This window comes from Bombina bombina, chromosome 1, assembly GCF_027579735.1.
Source record: "Bombina bombina isolate aBomBom1 chromosome 1, aBomBom1.pri, whole genome shotgun sequence".
Taxonomy (NCBI): domain Eukaryota; kingdom Metazoa; phylum Chordata; class Amphibia; order Anura; family Bombinatoridae; genus Bombina; species Bombina bombina.
Window position 1 is genome coordinate 1,593,434,556 of NC_069499.1, and position 22,531 is coordinate 1,593,457,086.

A 22,531-nucleotide genomic window follows, 5' to 3' on the forward strand; every position below is an offset into this window, starting at 1 on the left:
AGAAACTGTTTATAAATCTCTCCCCAGAATTACATCACAGATGATTATAAATTTCTATGGAAACAACATCTTGAGAATTCAGATGCCCAGAGGAAGAATTTAATTGCAAGATAAATGATATGATAATATGAAGATGAATTCAGGGAGAGGAATATTTACAGGTCTGAAGCATAACAGATATTTTCATGATAAATGATCGTGTTGTGGATGCGCGATGGATGAATTATATTAAAGATCACATTTATTAGAATTCCTCTCCGACAGTTACTGCTTTCTATCTGTTGTGTGCTAAACAAGTTATGCAGAGAGCTGGGCGACTGTTATATAAAAACCACGAGCCTATAATAATTCATATCCCTGCCACAGACGCCTAATGGTCGCGTCTCATTAGAAGATAAACTTTGTAAATTGTTAGGGAATGTGACCGCATAAACCGAACTGAAACTTTAGCAGAATAAAACCACCTGAAGTTCCTTTGCTGTAATTTATACAATGAGTACGACACCAAGTTTATTATCTAATAATTATTTGTTTATTGGGGACTTGTTTAAATGGACAGGAAACCAGCAGTGGGCGGTACTGATGGGGGCACTACTAGGCATAATGGGGGCACTGGGATTACCATGGGGGTGCTATGGAAGAAGATACTAGTGGCCCCTCCATGTATAATCTCCGAGATGCACAAAGCAAAACAACTTTTTTTGCTTTGTATTTGAAGCTTCATTGCTCTTTGCCAAGGCTTTACCAAGGCTTTTACTTCTAGAATAGTTCAGGTTTATCAGCAACCTATACTTTCTCTCACTATGATAAATTGCAGCCACTTGTACTGTAGGTGCAGTCTTCATTTGCCAGCGCTGTATATTATCACGGATCACTGTACTGTTTAGAATTATTGTGTAGTAGCAGGACAGACAGCAAAGACCATTGTGCTTGTCCCAGTAGCTTTGTACACAATCAACCAAGTTATCTGTCATTAGAACTAATCATGTGGTGCTGTACCTAACACTTTGGTAAGTAGAATACGCTTTCTATAAAGTTTATTGATTGGTTCAGTACAACCACTGTTCCCTCTAAGCTGTGCACCTGTGCAAACGCTCAGCAAATATGTAGGCAGCACACAGCTAAAGTTTTAGTGCACACAGCTTCCCTACCCTACGGCCTGGTATTTTATACATTTTTTAAGATTAGTTTGATTTGTTTTATTTAGTTTGTAACGTTCATATGGGCTGCACGCATTACCAATCTGAAATGCATTGTTTCCATAGAGAGTGAGGAAGGAGTAGCTGGGGTAAGCGGTTAGTGCTCTTATCTTCTGACAGTGTGCCAAGCTATCTCCTACCCTCTACCGATCCTCGTAGCCATTTTTATGTGAAGCGGGCAGCTGCCTGGGGCCAGGAGTGGAACTACCACTGAGCGGTGTTGCTGCATCTTCAGAAGACTCAGACCGCACTACTTCATTAAACAGCCTGGCTGACAAGAGGTCTCTCCCCTTATCTTTTCCCTTGTGCGGCGCAGTCGGGCAGCACAGTGCACACTGATTATTTTCAGAAGGAAAAGAGACAAATTAAGCTTCGGGAAAGGGGCAGGGTAGATTCAGCTGTTTCTATCATGTGTGCTTCATGCATCAGTGTACAAAAACCCTCAGCTCTGACCAGCAAACATCATCACCCTGCTTAGCCCTCTGTCCGGTAGCTTTAAGCAATCTCTTTATTTAACCCCCATACACTTTAATACTATGATCACTTAAAGTACTGATGTTTGCTATTATGTCTTGTCTGAGCTATTAAACAAAAGTGCCGGATTATGAGTGGAGCACAAAATATCGCTTATGCGAATGTGATATTTGCGCTTCGCTCAGTATTACAAGTTAGGTGCAATGCGAACGCGACATCACAGAAGCTTTGTGCTCACAAGAGCGCATTTCCAAAGGCTCCAATGGGAACCTTGTTCTCCTGCCGTGAGATACGGCATGAGAACCTAGCACAGCGAAGAGGGTAAGTAGGACAGCGATGGGCAGCAAATTGAATAATAAAGGCACTTTTTAGTACAAGCTGTTTACTGTCCCTTTAATACAATATTGTAATAAAGATTATCAATAGGAACTTATAAAGAATGCATAAAAATCTCTTCTGAAGTTACGTGCCAGGGCGTGAGAATCTATTTGCGCTAATAGGATTCTTCAAGGTCGAATCTAAGTTTGAAACAAGCTGTGTTGGAATGAAAAGCGCTTGAACACGGAGTGAAAAGCTAAATACTCGGATTTACTGCCAGTTGACCTACTTTGATCAGTGCCTGAATGCAACACCTTGAAGATCAGCGCTCAGAGAACAAAACAAAGGTCTGCTCTGCATTTTATAGATTAGAGTCTATAAAATGCTTTTTCCTAGGTTTCTTGTGAGTTCATTAGAGGTCACAAACTTTGTTATAGGAAGAATAAAAATATCTGATCTTACACCATTTATTCAGTGGTATAATCCTGTCTGACACTGGGACTCATAAATCCATCTACTTTCGCTGATGAATTTACCTTAAAGACTTAGGCCTAGATTTAGAGTTCGGAGGTAAAAGGGCTGTTAACGCTCCGCGGGTTTTTTTCTGGCCGCACCATAAATTTAACTCTGGTATCGAGAGTTCAAACAAATGCTGCGTTAGGCTCCAAAAAAGGAGCGTAGAGCATTTTTACCGCAAATGCAACTCTCGATACCAGAGTTGCTTACGGACGCGGCCGGCATCAAAAACGTGCTCGTGCACGATTCTCCCATAGGAAACAATGGGGCTGTTTGAGCTGAAAAAAAACCTAACACCTGCAAAAAAGCAGCGTTCAGCTCCTAACGCAGCCCCATTGTTTCCTATGGGGAAACACTTCCTACGTCTGCACCTAACACTCTAACATGTACCCCGAGTCTAAACACCCCTAACCTTACACTTATTAACCCCTAATCTGCCGCCCCCGCTATCGCTGACCCCTGCATTACACTTTTAACCCCTCATCTGCCGCTCCGTAAACCGCCGCCACCTACGTTATCCCTATGTACCCCTAATCTGCTGCCCTAACATCGCCGACCCCTATGTTATATTTATTAACCCCTAATCTGCCCCCCACAACGTCGCCGACACCTACCTACACTTATTAACCCCTAATCTGCCGAGCGGACCTGAGCGCTACTATAATAAAGTTATTAACCCCTAATCCGCCTCACTAACCCTATCATAAATAGTATTAACCCCTAATCTGCCCTCCCTAACATCGCCGACACCTACCTTCAATTATTAACCCCTAATCTGCCGACCGGAGCTCACCGCTATTCTAATAAATGTATTAACCCCTAAAGCTAAGTCTAACCCTAACACTAACACCCCCCTAAGTTAAATATAATTTTTATCTAACGAAATAAATTAACTCTTATTAAATAAATAATTCCTATTTAAAGCTAAATACTTACCTGTAAAATAAATCCTAATATAGCTACAATATAAATTATAATTATATTATAGCTATTTTAGGATTAATATTTATTTTACAGGCAACTTTGTAATTATTTTAACCAGGTACAATAGCTATTAAATAGTTAAGAACTATTTAATAGTTACCTAGTTAAAATAATTACAAATTTACCTGTAAAATAAATCCTAACCTAAGTTATAATTAAACCTAACACTACCCTATCAATAAAATAATTAAATAAACTACCTACAATTACCTACAATTAACCTAACACTACACTATCAATAAATTAATTAAACACAATTGCTACAAATAAATAAAATTAAATAAACTATCTAAAGTACAAAAAATAAAAAAGAACTAAGTTACAGAAAATAATAAAATATTTACAAACATAAGAAAAATATTACAACAATTTTAAACTAATTACACCTACTCTAAGCCCCCTAATAAAATAACAAAGCCCCCCAAAATAAAAAATTCCCTACCCTATTCTAAAATACAAATATTACAAGCTCTTTTACCTTACCAGCCCTGAACAGGGCCCTTTGCGGGGCATGCCCCAAGAATTTCAGCTCTTTTGCCTGTAAAAAAAAACATACAATACCCCCCCCCCAACATTACAACCCACCACCCACATACCCCTAATCTAACCCAAACCCCCCTTAAATAAACCTAACACTACCCCCCTGATGATCTTCCTACCTTGTCTTCACCATGCCAGGTTCACCGATCCGTCCTGGCTCCAAGATCTTCATCCACCCCAAGCGGGGGCTAGACATCCACTGAAGAAGTCCAGAAGAGGGTCCAAAGTCTTCCTCCTATCCGGCAAGAAGAGGACATCCGGACCGGCAAACATCTTCTCCAAGCGGCATCTTCTATCTTCTTCCATCCGATGACGACCGGCTCCATCTTGAAGACCTCCAGCGCGGATCCATCCTCTTCTTCCGACGACTAGACGACGAATGACGGTTCCTTTAAGGGACGTCATCCAAGATGGCGTCCCTCGAATTCCGATTGGCTGATAGGATTCTATCAGCCAATCGGAATTAAGGTAGGAATTTTCTGATTGGCTGATGGAATCAGCCAATCAGAATATAGTTCAATCCGATTGGCTGATCCAATCAGCCAATCAGATTGAGCTCGCATTCTATTGGCTGTTCCGATCAGCCAATAGAATGCGAGCTCAATCTGATTGGCTGATTGGATCAGCCAATCGGATTGAACTATATTCTGATTGGCTGATTCCATCAGCCAATCAGAAAATTCCTACCTTAATTCCGATTGGCTGATAGAATCCTATCAGCCAATCGGAATTCGAGGGACGCCATCTTGGATGACGTCCCTTAAAGGAACCGTCATTCGTCGTCTAGTCGTCGGAAGAAGAGGATGGATCCGCGCTGGAGGTCTTCAAGATGGAGCCGGTCGTCATCGGATGGAAGAAGATAGAAGATGCCGCTTGGAGAAGATGTTTGCCGGTCCGGATGTCCTCTTCTTGCCGGATAGGAGGAAGACTTTGGACCCTCTTCTGGACTTCTTCAGTGGATGTCTAGCCCCCGCTTGGGGTGGATGAAGATCTTGGAGCCAGGACGGATCGGTGAACCTGGCATGGTGAAGACAAGGTAGGAAGATCATCAGGGGGGTAGTGTTAGGTTTATTTAAGGGGGGTTTGGGTTAGATTAGGGGTATGTGGGTGGTGGGTTGTAATGTTGGGGGGGGGGTATTGTATGTTTTTTTTTACAGGCAAAAGAGCTGAAATTCTTGGGGCATGCCCCGCAAAGGGCCCTGTTCAGGGCTGGTAAGGTAAAAGAGCTTGTAATATTTGTATTTTAGAATAGGGTAGGGAATTTTTTATTTTGGGGGGCTTTGTTATTTTATTAGGGGGCTTAGAGTAGGTGTAATTAGTTTAAAATTGTTGTAATATTTTTCTTATGTTTGTAAATATTTTATTATTTTCTGTAACTTAGTTCTTTTTTATTTTTTGTACTTTAGATAGTTTATTTAATTTTATTTATTTGTAGCAATTGTGTTTAATTAATTTATTGATAGTGTAGTGTTAGGTTAATTGTAGGTAATTGTAGGTAGTTTATTTAATTATTTTATTGATAGGGTAGTGTTAGGTTTAATTATAACTTAGGTTAGGATTTATTTTACAGGTAAATTTGTAATTATTTTAACTAGGTAACTATTAAATAGTTCTTAACTATTTAATAGCTATTGTACCTGGTTAAAATAATTACAAAGTTGCCTGTAAAATAAATATTAATCCTAAAATAGCTATAATATAATTATAATTTATATTGTAGCTATATTAGGATGTATTTTACAGGTAAGTATTTAGCTTTAAATAGGAATTATTTATTTAATAAGAGTTAATTTATTTCGTTAGATAAAAATTATATTTAACTTAGGGGGGTGTTAGTGTTAGGGTTAGACTTAGCTTTAGGGGTTAATACATTTATTAGAATAGCGGTGAGCTCCGGTCGGCAGATTAGGGGTTAATAATTGAAGGTAGGTGTCGGCGATGTTAGGGAGGGCAGATTAGGGGTTAATACTATTTATGATAGGGTTAGTGAGGCGGATTAGGGGTTAATAACTTTATTATAGTAGCGCTCAGGTCCGCTCGGCAGATTAGGGGTTAATAAGTGTAGGTAGGTGTCGGCGACGTTGTGGGGGGCAGATTAGGGGTTAATAAATATAACATAGGGGTCGGCGATGTTAGGGGTAGCAGATTAGGGGTACATAGGGATAACGTAGGTGGCGGCGATTTGCGGTCGGAAGATTAGGGGTTAATTATTTTAAGTAGCTTGCGGCGACGTTGTGGGGGGCAAGTTAGGGGTTAATAGATATAATACAGGGGTCGGCGGTGTTAGGGGCAGCAGATTAGGGGTACATAAGTATAACGTAGGTGGCGGTCGGCAGATTAGGGGTTAAAAATTTTAATCGAGTGGCGGCGATGTGGGGGGAGCTCGGTTTAGGGGTACATAGGTAGTTTATGGGTGTTAGTGTACTTTAGGGTACAGTAGTTAAGAGCTTTATAAACCGGCGTTAGCCAGAAAGCTCTTAACTCCTGCTATTTTCAGGCGGCTGGAGTTTTGTCGTTAGAGCTCTAACGCTCACTGCAGAAACGACTCTAAATACCAGCGTTAGAAAGATCCCATTGAAAAGATAGGCTACGCAAATGGCGTAGGGGGATCTGCGGTATGGAAAAGTCGCGGCTGAAAAGTGAGCGTTAGACCCTTTAATCACTGACTCCAAATACCAGCGGGCGGCCAAAACCAGCGTTAGGAGCCTCTAACGCTGGTTTTGACGGCTACCGCCGAACTCTAAATCTAGGCCTTAATGAGTCCATTAAACAGTTTACCAACCACACTGCACAGCAGAATAAGAAACTTTTTTATATTTAATTTACAAATGACATCTGTGAGTAACAAATATAATCCCATCTGTCTCACTCATGGACCATAATTATAACAGTTCCTTATATGTGTAGAACTGGGAAAATCTTCAGGGTATGTTCAGTGTTCTGCATTAATAAAACTGATAACCCTGCGGTAGGCGATGGACTTTAAAGCAGATCATACTCATATATTGTCGATAGAATCACAAGAATGTTCATAATAACCACAGATTACATATGATGACACCCAAGTGACCACAGATTATATATGGTGACACCCAAGTGACCACAGATTACATATGATGACACCCAAGTGACCACAGATTATATATGGTGACACCCAAGTGACCACAGATTACATATGATGACACCCAAGTGACCACAGATTATATATGGTGACACCCAAGTGACCACAGATTACATATGATGACACCCAAGTGACCACAGATTACATATGATGACACCCAAGTGACCACAGATTACATATGATGACACCCAAGTGACCACAGATTACATATGGTGACACCCAAATAAGCACTGCTACTATGTACAAGACTGCTAGTATACTGGTGTAAATGCACATTTCTACTATATACAAGACTGCTAGCATACTGGTGTAAATATGCACTGCTACTATGTACAAGACTGCTAGTATACTGGTGTAAATATGCACTACTACTATGTACAAGTCTGCTAGTATACTGGTGTAAATATGCATTGCTACTATGTACAAGACGGCTAGTATACTGGTGTAAATGCGCACTGCAACTATGTACAAGTCTGCTAGTATACTGGTGTAAATGTGCATTGCTACTCTGTACAAGACTGCTAGTATACTGGTGTAAATGTGCACTGCTACTATGTACAAGACTGCTAGTATACTGGTGTAAATATGCACTGCTACTATGTACAAGACTGCTAGTATACTGGTGTAAATATGCACTACTACTATGTACAAGTCTGCTAGTATACTGATGTAAATGTGCACTGCAACTATGTACAAGTCTGCTGGTATACTGGTGTAAATGTGCATTGCTACTATGTACAAGTCTGCTAGTATACTGGTGTAAATGTACACTGCTACTATATACAAGACTGCTAGTATACTGGTGTAAATGTGCACTGCTACTATATACAAGACTGCTAGTATACTGGTGTAAATGTGCACTACTACTATGTACAAGGCTGCTAGTATACTGGTGTAAATGTGCACTGCAACTATGTACAAGTCTGCTGGTATACTGGTGTAAATGTGCATTGCTACTATGTACAAGTCTGCTAGTATACTGGTGTAAATGTACACTGCTACTATATACAAGACTGCTAGTATACTGGTGTAAATGTGCACTACTACTATGTACAAAGCTGCTAGTATACTGGTGTAAATGTGCATTGCTACTATGTACAAGTGTGCTAATATACTGGTGAAAATATGCACTACTACATACACGACTGATAGTATAATGGTGTAAATGTGCACTGCTACAATGTACAAGACTGCTAGTATACCGGTGTAAATGTGCACTACTACTCTGTACAAGACTGATAGTATACTGGTGTAAATGTGCACTGCTACTATGTACAAGACTGCTAGTATACTGGTGTAAATGTGCACTGCTACTATGTACAAGGCTGCTAGTTTTCTGGTGTAAATATGCACTGCTACTATGTGCAAGACTGCTAGTATATTGGTGTAAATATGCATTGCTACTATGTACCAGGCTGCTAGTATACTGGTGTAAATATGCACTGCTAATATGTGCAAGACTGCTAGTATACTGGTGTAAATGTGCACTACTACTCTGTACAAGACTGCTAGTATACCGGTGTAAATGTGCACTACTACTCTGTACAAGACTGCTAGTATACCGGTGTAAATGTGCACTACTACTCTGTACAAGACTGCTAGTATACCGGTGTAAATGTGCACTACTACTCTGTACAAGACTGCTAGTATACTGGTGTAAATATGCACTGCTACTATGTACAAGACTGCTAGTATACTGGTGTAAATGTGCACTGCTACTATGTACAAGACTGCTAGTATTCTAATGTATATGTGCACTGCTACTATGTACAAGACTGCTAGTATACTGGTGTAAATATGCACTGCTACTATGTACAAGACGGCTAGTATACTGGTGTAAATGTGCACTGCTACTATGTACAAGACGGCTAGTATACTGGTGTAAATGTGCACTGCTACTATGTACAAGACTGCTAGTATTCTAATGTATATGTGCACTGCTACTATGTACAAGACTGCTAGTATACTGGTGTAAATGTGCACTGCTACTATGTACAAGACTGCTAGTATACTGGTGTAAATATGCACTGCTACTATGTGCAAGACTGCTAGTATATTGGTGTAAATATGCATTGCTACTATGTACCAGGCTGCTAGTATACTGGTGTAAATATGCACTGCTAATATGTGCAAGACTGCTAGTATACTGGTGTAAATATGCACTGCTACTATGTACAAGACTGCTAGTATACTGGTGTAAATATGCACTGCTACTATGTACAAGACTGCTAGTATACTGGTGTAAATATGCACTACTACTATGTACAAGTCTGCTAGTATACTGGTGTAAATATGCACTGCTACTATGTGCAAGACTGCTAGTATACTGGTGTAAATATGCATTGCTACTATGTACAAGACTGCTAGTATACTGATGTAAATATGCACTGCTACTATGTACAAGACTGCTAGTATACTGGTGTAAATATGCACTGCTACTATGTGCAAGACTGCTAGTATTCTGGTGTAAATGTGCACTGCTACTATGTACAAGACTGCTAGTATACTGGTGTAAATATGCACTGCTACTATGTACAAGACTGCTAGTATACTGGTGTAAATATGCACTGCTACTATGTGCAAGACTGCTAGTATACTGGTGTAAATATGCATTGCTACTATGTACAAGACTGCTAGTATACTGATGTAAATATGCACTGCTACTATGTACAAGACTGCTAGTATACTGGTGTAAATATGCACTGCTACTATGTGCAAGACTGCTAGTATACTGGTGTAAATATGCACTGCTACTATGTACAAGACGGCTAGTATACTGGTGTAAATATGCACTGCTACTATGTACAAGACTGCTAGTATACTGGTGTAAATATGCACTGCTACTATGTACAAGACTGCTAGTATACTGGTGTAAATATACACTGCTACTACGTACAAGATTGCTAGTATACTGGTGTAAATATGCACTGCTACAATGTGCAAGACTGCTAGTATATTGGTGTAAATATGCATTGCTACTATGTACCAGGCTGCTAGTATATTGGTGTAAATATGCATTGCTACTATGTACCAGGCTGCTAGTATACTGGTGTAAATATGCACTGCTACTATGTGCAAGACTGCTAGTATATTGGTGTAAATATGCATTGCTACTATGTACAAGACTGCTAGTATACTGGTGTAAATATACACTGCTACTACGTACAAGACTGCTAGTATACTGATGTAAATATGCACTGCTACTATGTACAAGACTGCTAGTATATTGGTGTAAATGTGCACTGCTACTATGTACAAGACTGCTAGTATATTGGTGTAAATATGCACTGCTACTATGTACAAGTCTGCTAGTATACTGGTGTAAATGTGCACTGCAACTATGTACAAGTCTGCTAGTATACTGGTGTAAATATGCACTGCTACTATGTACAAGACTGCTAGTATACTGGTGTAAATATGCACTACTACTATGTACAAGTCTGCTAGTATACTGGTGTAAATATGCACTGCTACTATGTACAAGACTGCTAGTATACTGGTGTAAATGTGCACTGCAACTATGTACAAGGCTGCTAGTATACTGATGTAAATATGCACTGCTACTACGTACAAGAAAGCTAGTATACTGATGTAAATATGCACTGCTTTTATATACAAGACTGCTAGTATACTGGTGTAAATATGCACTACTACTATGTGCAAGACTGCTAGTATACTGGTGTAAATGTGCACTGCTATAATGTACCAGGCTACTAGTATACTGGTGTAAATGTGCACTACTACTATGTACCAGGCTGCTAGTATATTGGTGTAATTGTGCACTACTACTATGTACCAGACTGCTGGTATACTGGTGTAAATGTGCACTGCTATAATGTACCAGGCTGCTAGTATACTGGTGTAAATGTCCACTACTACTATGTACCAGGCTGCTAGTATACTGGTGGAAATATGCATTGCTACTTCGTACAAGACTGCTAGTATACTGGTGTAAATGTGCACTGCTACTATGTACCAGGCTGCTAGTATACTGGTGTAAATGCACACTGCTACTATATACACGACTGCTAGCATACTGGTGTAAATATGCACTGCTACTATGTACAAGACTGCTAGTATACTGGTGTAAATATGCACTACTACTATGTACAAGACGGCTAGTATACTGGTGTAAATGTGCACTGCTACTATGTACAAGACTGCTAGTATTCTAATGTATATGTGCACTGCTACTATGTACAAGACTGCTAGTATACTGGTGTAAATGTGCACTGCTACTATGTACAAGACTGCTAGTATACTGGTGTAAATATGCACTGCTACTATGTGCAAGACTGCTAGTATATTGGTGTAAATATGCATTTCTACTATGTACCAGGCTGCTAGTATACTGGTGTAAATATGCACTGCTAATATGTGCAAGACTGCTAGTATACTGGTGTAAATATGCACTGCTACTATGTACAAGACTGCTAGTATACTGGTGTAAATATGCACTGCTACTATGTGCAAGACTGCTAGTATACTGGTGTAAATATGCACTGCTACTATGTACAAGACTGCTAGTATACTGATGTAAATATGCACTGCTACTATGTACAAGACTGCTAGTATACTGGTGTAAATATGCACTGCTACTATGTGCAAGACTGCTAGTATTCTGGTGTAAATGTGCACTGCTACTATGTACAAGACTGCTAGTATACTGGTGTAAATATGCACTGCTACTATGTACAAGACTGCTAGTATACTGGTGTAAATATGCACTGCTACTATGTGCAAGACTGCTAGTATACTGGTGTAAATATGCATTGCTACTATGTACAAGACTGCTAGTATACTGATGTAAATATGCACTGCTACTATGTACAAGACTGCTAGTATACTGGTGTAAATATGCACTGCTACTATGTGCAAGACTGCTAGTATACTGGTGTAAATATGCACTGCTACTATGTACAAGACGGCTAGTATACTGGTGTAAATATGCACTGCTACTATGTACAAGACTGCTAGTATACTGGTGTAAATATGCACTGCTACTATGTACAAGACTGCTAGTATACTGGTGTAAATATGCACTGCTACTATGTACAAGACTGCTAGTATACTGGTGTAAATATGCACTACTACTATGTGCAAGACTGCTAGTATATTGGTGTAAATATGCATTGTTACTATGTACCAGGCTGCTAGTATACTGGTGTAAATATGCACTTCTACTATGTGCAAGACTGCTAGTATATTGGTGTAAATATGCATTGTTACTATGTACAAGACTGCTAGTATACTGGTGTAAATATGCACTGCTACTATGTACAAGACTGCTAGTATACTGGTGTAAATATGCACTGCTACTATGTACCAGGCTGCTAGTATACCGGTGTAAATGTGCACTACTACTATGTACAAGACTGCTAGTATACTGGTGTAAATGTGCACTGCAACTATGTACAAGGCTGCTAGTATAATGATGTAAATATGCACTGCTACTATGCACAAGTCTGCTAGTATACTGGTGTAGATATGCACTGCTACTATGTACAAGACTATTAGTATACTGCTGTAAATGTGCACTGCTACTATGTACAAGGCTGCTAGTATACTGGTGTACATGTGCACTGCTACTATGTACAAGACTGCTAGTATACTGATGTAAATATGCACTGCTACTATGTACAAGACTGCTAGTATACTGGTGTAAATATACACTGCTACTATGTACAAGACTGCTAGTATATTGGTGTAAATATGCATTGCTACTATGTGCAAGACTGCTAGTACATTGGTGTAAATATGCATTGCTACTATGTACAAGACTGCTAGTATACTGGTGTAAATATGCATTGCTACTATGTACAAGACTGCTAGTATATTGGTGTAAATATGCACTGCTACTATGTGCAAGACTGCTAGTATATTGGTGTAAATATGCACTGCTACTATGTACAAGACTGCTAGTATATTGGTGTAAATATGCACTGCTACTATGTACAAGACTGCTAGTATATTGGTGTAAATATGCACTGCTACTATGTGCAAGACTGCTAGTATATTGGTGTAAATATGCACTGCTACTATGTACAAGACTGCTAGTATATTGGTGTAAATATGCACTGCTACTATGTACAAGACTGCTAGTATACTGGTGTAAATGTGCACTGCAACTATGTACAAGACTGCTAGTATACTGGTGTAAATATGCATTGCTACTATGTGCAAGACTGCTAGTATATTGGTGTAAATATGCATTGCTACTATGTGCAAGACTGCTAGTATACTGGTGTAAATATGCACTGCTACTATGTACAAGACTGCTAGTATACTGGTGTAAATATACACTGCTACTACGTACAAGATTGCTAGTATACTGGTGTAAATATGCACTGCTACAATGTGCAAGACTGCTAGTATATTGGTGTAAATATGCATTGCTACTATGTGCAAGACTGCTAGTATACTGGTGTAAATATGCACTGCTACAATGTGCAAGACTGCTAGTATATTGGTGTAAATATGCACTGCTACTATGTACCAGGCTGCTAGTATACTGGTGTAAATATGCACTGCTACTATGTACCAGGCTGCTAGTATACTGGTGTAAATATGCACTGCTACTATGTGCAAGACTGCTAGTATATTGGTGTAAATATGCACTGCTACTATGTGCAAGACTGCTAGTATATTGGTGTAAATATGCATTGCTACTATGTACAAGACTGCTAGTATACTGGTGTAAATATACACTGCTACTACGTACAAGACTGCTAGTATACTGATGTAAATATGCACTGCTACTATGTACAAGACTGCTAGTATATTGGTGTAAATGTGCACTGCTACTATGTACAAGACTGCTAGTATATTGGTGTAAATATGCACTGCTACTATGTACAAGTCTGCTAGTATACTGGTGTAAATGTGCACTGCAACTATGTACAAGTCTGCTAGTATACTGGTGTAAATATGCACTGCTACTATGTACAAGACTGCTAGTATACTGGTGTAAATATGCACTACTACTATGTACAAGTCTGCTAGTATACTGGTGTAAATATGCACTGCTACTATGTACAAGACTGCTAGTATACTGGTGTAAATGTGCACTGCAACTATGTACAAGGCTGCTAGTATACTGATGTAAATATGCACTGCTACTACGTACAAGAAAGCTAGTATACTGATGTAAATATGCACTGCTACTATATACAAGACTGCTAGTATACTGGTGTAAATATGCACTACTACTATGTGCAAGACTGCTAGTATACTGGTGTAAATGTGCACTGCTATAATGTACCAGGCTACTAGTATACTGGTGTAAATGTGCACTACTACTATGTACCAGGCTGCTAGTATATTGGTGTAATTGTGCACTACTACTATGTACCAGACTGCTGGTATACTGGTGTAAATGTGCACTGCTATAATGTACCAGGCTGCTAGTATACTGGTGTAAATGTCCACTACTACTATGTACCAGGCTGCTAGTATACTGGTGGAAATATGCATTGCTACTTCGTACAAGACTGCTAGTATACTGGTGTAAATGTGCACTGCTACTATGTACCAGGCTGCTAGTATACTGGTGTAAATGTGCACTGCTACTATATACAAGACTGCTAGTATACTGGTGTAAATATGCACTACTACTATGTACAAGACTGCTAGTATACTGGTGTAAATGTGCACTGCTATAATGTACCAGGCTGCTAGTATACTGGTGTAATTGTGCACTACTACTATGTACCAGGCTGCTAGTATACTGGTGTAAATGTGCACTGCTATAATGTACCAGGCTGCTAGTATACTGGTGTAAATGTCCACTACTACTATCTACCAGGCTGCTAGTATACTGGTGTAAATGTGCACTACTACTATGTACTAGACTGCTAGTATACTGGTGTAAATGTGCACTGCTATAATGTACCAGGCTGCTAGTATACTGGTGTAAATGTGCACTACTACTATGTACCAGGCTGCTAGTATACTGGTGTAAATGTGCACTACTACTATGTACCAGGCTGCTAGTATACTGGTGTAATTGTGCACTACTACTATGTACCAGGCTGCTACTATACTGGTGTAAATATGCACTGCTACTATGTACCAGGCTGCTAGTATACTGGTGTAAATGTGCACTACTACTATGTACCAGGCTGCTAGTATACTGGTGTAAATGTGCACTACTACTATGTACCAGGCTGCTAGTATACTGGTGTAAATGTGCACTACTACTATGTACCAGGCTGCTAGTATACTGGTGTAAATGTGCACTACTACTATGTACCAGGCTGCTAATATACTGGTGTAAATCTGCACTACTACTAAGTACCAGGCTGCTAGTATACTGGTGTAATTGTGCACTACTACTATGTACCAGGCTGCTAGTATACTGGTGTAAATGTGCACTACTACTATGTACCAGGCTGCTAGTATATTGGTGTAAATGTGCACTACTACCATGTACCAGACTGCTAGTATACTGATGTAAATATGCACTGCTACTATGTACAAGTCTGCTAGAATACTGGTGTAGATATGCACTGCTACTACGTACAAGACTGCTAGTATACTGATGTAAATATGCACTGCTACTATGTGCAAGACTGCTAGTATACTGGTGTAAATGTGCACTGCTATAATGTAACTGGCTGCTAGTATACTGGTGTAAATATGCACTACTACTATGTACCAGGCTGCTAGTATACTGGTGTAAATGTACACTACTACTATGTACCAGGCTGCTAGTATATTGGTGTAAATGTGTATACTAATATTTTTTCTATGGTTTATAAGATGGCTTTATTTATAGTTTGATCCCTCATTTACAGATAGTACAGGATTCTCCCTGTGTGAGAGATTGTCAAGATCTTATGAGGACGTTTTGTGACAACTTCACCAGGCAAGATGCCATAGTAGATTACAGAACAGTAATGACATTTAGCCAGAATGCAATGACAGCAGATGTAGGAGTTGGTAATTATTATATTGTAATTTATTTGTAGAGCACCAACAGATTACACTGGGCTATAAACATAGGTATTATAATCCCTTAAATCTTATTTTGTTTGTTTATTAACACGCTCTAACGATACCAGAGGCACAAACTGGAACAATTTAAATAAAAGTATAATTTTACTTCAATTTTTTGCCAATATATTAAAATAATGTAGTTCTCCCTGACCTACTGTAGCTGCTGTATATTAGAATACTGAGCTACAGGATCGCCACGCTCGGTTCAGTAGGCCACCAATCACTCACCTGCGTGTCCCAGCGTGCTCCCTCCATAAACAAGCCATGTACATAGGCGCCTTCACGAGGAGGGCTACTGAAATCCTCTCGGTTCTTTTTGGTAACATCACATTGCAGGGTCATCTTGTCAAGAGGCCATTCATTTTTCCTGGCCATGGACTGCATGATCGCAGTAAGAAATGACTGAGGGTTGAAGAATCCAGCAAGCCACACAGCGCATGGTAGAGCAAAGTCTCCTGTCCAGGTCTCCAACTCCTTAATACGGTTTAGGAGGTCAACAAACCACCCTGCCAGCCCAGCCATAGAAGGATAAGCTCTCTTGGTCCATGACTCTGGTACAAGGTCCAGGAAGATTGCATTCTGTAGATTCTCCATGTCACTGGTCATTGTCAGTTCTCCCTGAGGAAATAAACTAAATAATTAGTCACTGGAATAAACCTGACACAGCCATGTGAGGCCAAACACAAAACAAACAAACAAACAAACTGTAATCCTGTTAAACCAGTACATACTGCAGTTATACTGAGATTGTGTATAGGGCAATGCTACAGTAAGTCTCACATGTCACCCCCAGAGGGACAGGAGACCAGGAGTGCATACTGCAGTATCCTGAGATTGTCTGTGTATAGGGCAATGCTACAGTGAGTCTCACATGTCACCCCCAGAGGGACAGGAGACCAGGAGTGCATACTGCAGTTATACTGAGATTGTCTGTGTTACAAACTGCTATTTGTAACTGGCCCTTTAAATGGAAAATTGCCCTGCTTCCCTGGATTTTGGAGAAGCCTATTTGCCAGCCTCCTTCCACATGACTATGGCCCCTGGAAGATTGTGCCCCTGAAAACATATTAACTTTTATTGGGTGTGTATGGCCCTTTAAGAACCGTCTGGGGACATATTGTGACTTTGGTGAACAATGCCCCCTTAAGACTATGTCCCCAGACCTGTGAAATGACTTGTCCCTGGCTTTCTCCCACTTGGTTCAGTTTCATTGTGTGCCATTAAGTGCTATGTGACAGACCCTTCGGTCAGAACTACAGAGATAACTTTGTTCAGCTTCAAGAAGCATTCTAAATACAAGTTTGCTGGGATCAGCTCTAATTAAGTTTAGTGATAAACTTTCCCATTGTCTAATCAGACTTCTAGTAGTGATAAGGTGGTCTGCATTGTTTTATTGTGTGTAAAATGTTATCTGCTGAAGTAATGTTGTGGCCTGTCAAAGGGAGTGTCTCTCTATCTAATATCAAATGTGTGATGGGGGATTTGATGCCTCCCCCTGAGAGTGTCCTGTTTGCATGTAACCTCAATAAAAAGCAGGCTGTGTGCTCCAGCACATGAGACCTATTTCTGACCCTCTAACTTGCAGCTTTGACTCATGTTTGTAGGGTACAGCTATCATCACTACAGGGATTGCTATGTTTTTCATACTCCCTTAGCTACAGGGATTGCTACAGAAAGAAGAGGTTCACCTACTGGAGCCTGGTCGTAGGTCCAGGGCGCAGAGCAGACGGCGAGATACCAGCCCAGCAGCGGTGGTTCTTGGAGTCTGCGTTACTTATGGTGGCTACGCAGCAGTTAGAGTGTCTACGGTGCTGCTGCTCCTTTGGTGAGCGCTAGGAGCATCCCTTTCTACGGTCCAACTTCCAGCCAGCCTGGAGGCAACCGTAACATTTGGCGGCAGCGGTGGGATCGCGTCCTAGCGCAAGGAGCAGCACCACAACAGCACTGGTATCGTAGGAGAGTAATTGAGGGCAACGCTAGCCACTGTGCAGCGTCCCTACCTACAGCAGCATGGAGCTGACAAGACACTGGTCAGAACCCTGTGAAGAGCACCTCAACCTGATCCGTCGCTATGAGGGCGCTGATTTCGTTCCAGAGGTAAAGAGGCGGCTAGTCCGATATGGTCCAGACCCTGCACAGGAGGTAGTCAGTCGCCTCATCCGGGAATTGGCTACTGAGAACGAAGCGGCACGAGCCTTTGAGCGCCAACTGTGGAGTTTGAGGGTATGGACACCTGGTCTCTCTCCCCAGCCGCAGCATGTTCCACAGGGAGAGGAGAGCAGCGACCTCCCTCCCCAGCGGCAGTATACTGTGCAGAGGGAAGAGACAACCGGTCTCCTTCCCCAACCCCAACCAGAGATACCAGAGGCAGCAGGCCTCATAGACTGGTCCTGGGAGGACCCCCAGCAGGCAGGTGGAGATGGGACCGCAGTCTCTCTACCGGCCCTACAGGGATGCTGGGCAGGCGGCCCAGATCCCCAGGCACAGACCCAGCTACAGGGAGGGGAGAGCATCGACCTCCCTCCCCAGCCGGAGTGTGCCTTCCAGGGAGAGGAGACAACCGGTCTCTCTCCCCAGCCGCAGCATGTTCCACAGGAAGCGGAGAGCATCGACCTCCCTTCCCAACGGCCGCCGGAGTATCAGGAGGAGGAGGTAAGCCAATCTCCCCCTCCCCAGCTAACTCCTAACTTGGGCCCAGGGTTAACAGTGGAGATGTTAACCCCCACTGACCCCCACGTTCCCTTTGCCACCGGGCAGGACTATGCCCCAATTCCCCCAGCAGAAGAGCTGGCATCAGGACAGAGCGCTGCTGGCCTCTGCACTACAGACCTTGTCCTTGTTACAGGACTGGCCTGCAAACCCCTCACCCCAGCAGAAGCGCTGGCACCAGGGCAGAGTGCCGCTGGCCTCTGCCCCCCAAGTACCATCAGCTATTTGCCCAGCTGCGCCAGGAAGGCCGAGGATGCTACACTTTCATCCTACAACCTGGAACTTACAGGCCAGTACTACGTATTGTGGGGGGGCTACTTTGCTGCTAACGATTATTTGTGGGTGGGTTGTGAGACTAACTTAGGCACTGACCGGCAGAAGGTCAGGTGCCTGGTTAGTCTCCCTCCAAAAGGGGAGATATGTTACAAACTGCTATTTGTAACTGGCCCTTTAAATGGAAAATTGCCCTGCTTCCCTGGATTTTGGAGAAGCCTATTTGCCAGCCTCCTTCCACATGACTATGGCCCCTGGAAGATTGTGCCCCTGAAAACATAGTAACTTTTATTGGGTGTGTATGGCCCTTTAAGAACCGTCTGGGGACATATTGTGACTTTGGTGAACAATGCCCCCTTAAGACTATGTCCCCAGACCTGTGAAATGACTTGTCCCTGGCTTTCTCCCACTTGGTTCAGTTTCATTGTGTGCCATTAAGTGCTATGTGACAGACCCTTCGGTCAGAACTACAGAGATAACTTTGTTCAGCTTCAAGAAGCATTCTAAATACAAGTTTGCTGGGATCAGCTCTAATTAAGTTTAGTGATAAACTTTCCCATTGTCTAATCAGACTAGTAGTGATAAGGTGGACTGCATTGTTTTATTGTGTGAAATGTTATCTGCTGAAGTAATGTTGTGGCCTGTCAAAGGGAGTGTCTCTCTATCTAATATAAAATGTGTGATGGGGGATTTTATGCCTCCCCCTGAGAGTATCCTGTTTGCATGTAACCTCAATAAAAAGCAGGCTGTGTGCTCCAGCACATGAGACTTATTTCTGACCCTCTAACTTGCAGCTTTGACTCATGTTTGTAGGGGACAGCTTCAGCAATAATCACTACAGGGATTGCTATGCTTTTCATACTCCCTTAGCTACAGGGATTGCTATAGAAGGAAGAGGTTCACCTACTGGAGCCTGGTCGTATGTCCAGGGCGCAGAGCAGACGGCGAGATACCAGCCCAGCAGCGGTGGTTCGTGGAGTCTGCGTTACTTATGGTGGCTACGCAGCAGTTAGAGTGTCTACGGTGCTGCTGCTCCTTTGGTGAGCGCTAGGAGCATCTTTTTCTACGGTCCAACTTCCAGCCAGCCTGGAGGCAACCGTAACAGTCTGTGTATAGGGGAATGCTACAGTGAGTCTCACATGTCACCCCCAGAGGGACAGGAGACCAGGAGTGCATACTGCAGTTATACTGAGATTGTCTGTGTATAGGGCAATGCTACAGTGAGTCTCACATGTCACCCCAGAGGGACAGGAGACCAGGAGTGCATACTGCAGTTATACTGAGGTTGTCTGTGTATAGGGCAATGCTACAGTAAGTCTCACATGTCACCCCCAGAGGGTCAGGAGACCAGGAGTGCATACTGCAGTGATACTGAGATTGTCTGTGTATAAGGGAATGCTACAGTGAGTCTCACATGTCACCCCCAGAGGGACAGGAGACCAGGAGTGCATACTGCAGTTATCCTGAGATTGTCTGTGTATAGGGCAATGCTACAGTGAGTCTCACTTGTCACCCCCAGAGAAACAGGAGACCAGGAATGCATACTGCAGTTATCCTGAGATTGTCTGTGTATAGGGCAATTATACAGTGAGTCTCACATGTCACCCCGAGAGGGACAGGAGACCAGGAGTGCATACTGCAGTTATACTGAGATTGTCTGTGTATAGGGCAATGCTACAGTGAGTCTCACATATAACCCCAGAGGGACAGGAGACCAGGAGTTATCCTGAGATTGTCTGTGTATAGGGTAATGCTACTGTAAGTCTCACATGTCATCCCCTGAGGGACAGGAGACCAGGAGTGCATACTGCAGTTATACTGAGATTGTCTGTGTATAGGGCAATGCTACAGTGAGTCTCACATGTCACCCCCAGAGGGACAGGAGATCAGGAGTGTATACTGCAGTTATACTGAGATTGTCTGTGTATGCTACAGTGAATCTCACATGTCACCCCCAGAGGGACAGGAGACCAGGAGTGCATACTGCAGTATCCTGAGATTGACTGTGTATTGGGTAATGCTACAGTGAGTCTCACATGTCATCCCCAGAGAGACAGGAGACCAGGAGTACATACTGCAGTTATACTGAGATTGTCTGTGTATAAGGCAATGCAACAGTAAGTCTCACATGTCACCCCCAGGGGGACAGGAGATCAGGAGTGTATACTGCAGTTATACTGAGATTGTCTGTGTATGCTACAGTGAATCTCACATGTCACCCCCAGAGGGACAGGAGACCAGGAGTGTATACTGCAGTTATACTGAGATTGTCTGTGTATAGGGCAATGCTACAGTGAATCTCACATGTCACCCCTAGAGGGACAGAAGACCAGGAGTGCATACTGCAGTTATACTGAGATTGTCTGAGTATAGGGCAATGCTACAGTGAATCTCACATGTCACCCCCAGAGGGACAGGAGACCAGGAGTGCATACTGCAGTATCCTGAGATTGACTGTGTATTGGGTAATGCAACAGTAAGTCTCACATGTCACCCTCAGAGGGACAGGAGACCAGGAGTGCATACTGCAGTATCCTGAGATTGACTGTGTATTGGGTGATGCAACAGTAAGTCTCACATGTCACCCCCAGAGGGACAGGAGACCAGGAGTGTATACTGCAGTTATACTGAGATTGTCTGTGTATAGGGCAATGCTACAGTGAATCTCACATGTCACCCCCAGAGGGACAGGAGACCAGGAGTGCATACTGCAGTATCCTGAGATTGACTGTGTATTGGGTAATGCTACAGTGAGTCTCACATGTCAAAGTAAATTTGCTAATAGAAATAAATTGTGTGCTCTGTCTGAATCATAAAAGAAAAAAATCCCTTTAGTGATTAGTACTTAAGAAAAAAAAAAAAAAGCATTTTTAGCTTTTAATTTTTTATGTAAAATAAGATACAAACACCTTTGTACGGAGCCTAAAAATTGAATGTCTGGATGCTGCAGATATTAAAGAGTGTCCTATTTTGAGTCTGTAAATGTATCAAAATGTGTGACTCTTTCTGGCAACTAAAACGCTTAATGTGAGAAAATACTAAATGGTTACAAATTTTCTAGATTCTGTAATATAATTAAATCTTACAAGTTTCACAGCCGGTATATTTAACCTCATCACTGTCAGAGAGGTTGCATTTGCTTGCTGTGTAATATGCTGCAGAAATCTCATCAAGTAGATGAAACCATTAGATTTTATGTTTTATATACAAACGCATGATATACTATAAATGTAAACCCAAATAAACACTGCATTGTAACCGATGAATTAATCTGCCTAAAGTAGATGAAACCATTAGATTTTATGTTTTATATACAAACGCATGATATACTATAAATGTAAACCCAAATAAACACTGCATTGTAACCGATTAACTAATCTGCCTAAGAAAAAAAAACATT

General features: G+C 41.6%; 1 protein-coding gene across 1 annotated transcript in view; it reads right to left on the reverse strand.

The window, feature by feature from the left end:
* Positions 1-1,342: 1,342 nt before the first annotated feature.
* Positions 1,343-22,531, reverse strand: part of DNAH9 (dynein axonemal heavy chain 9) — a 739,144-nt gene continuing 717,955 nt past the window's right edge. The window contains exons 67-68 of the mRNA XM_053688948.1: positions 16,378-16,767; positions 1,343-1,534 (exon numbers count right to left, since the gene is read on the reverse strand). Coding sequence (XP_053544923.1) covers positions 1,343-1,534; positions 16,378-16,767 — 582 coding nt within the window. The remainder of the gene's footprint in view (positions 1,535-16,377; positions 16,768-22,531) is intronic.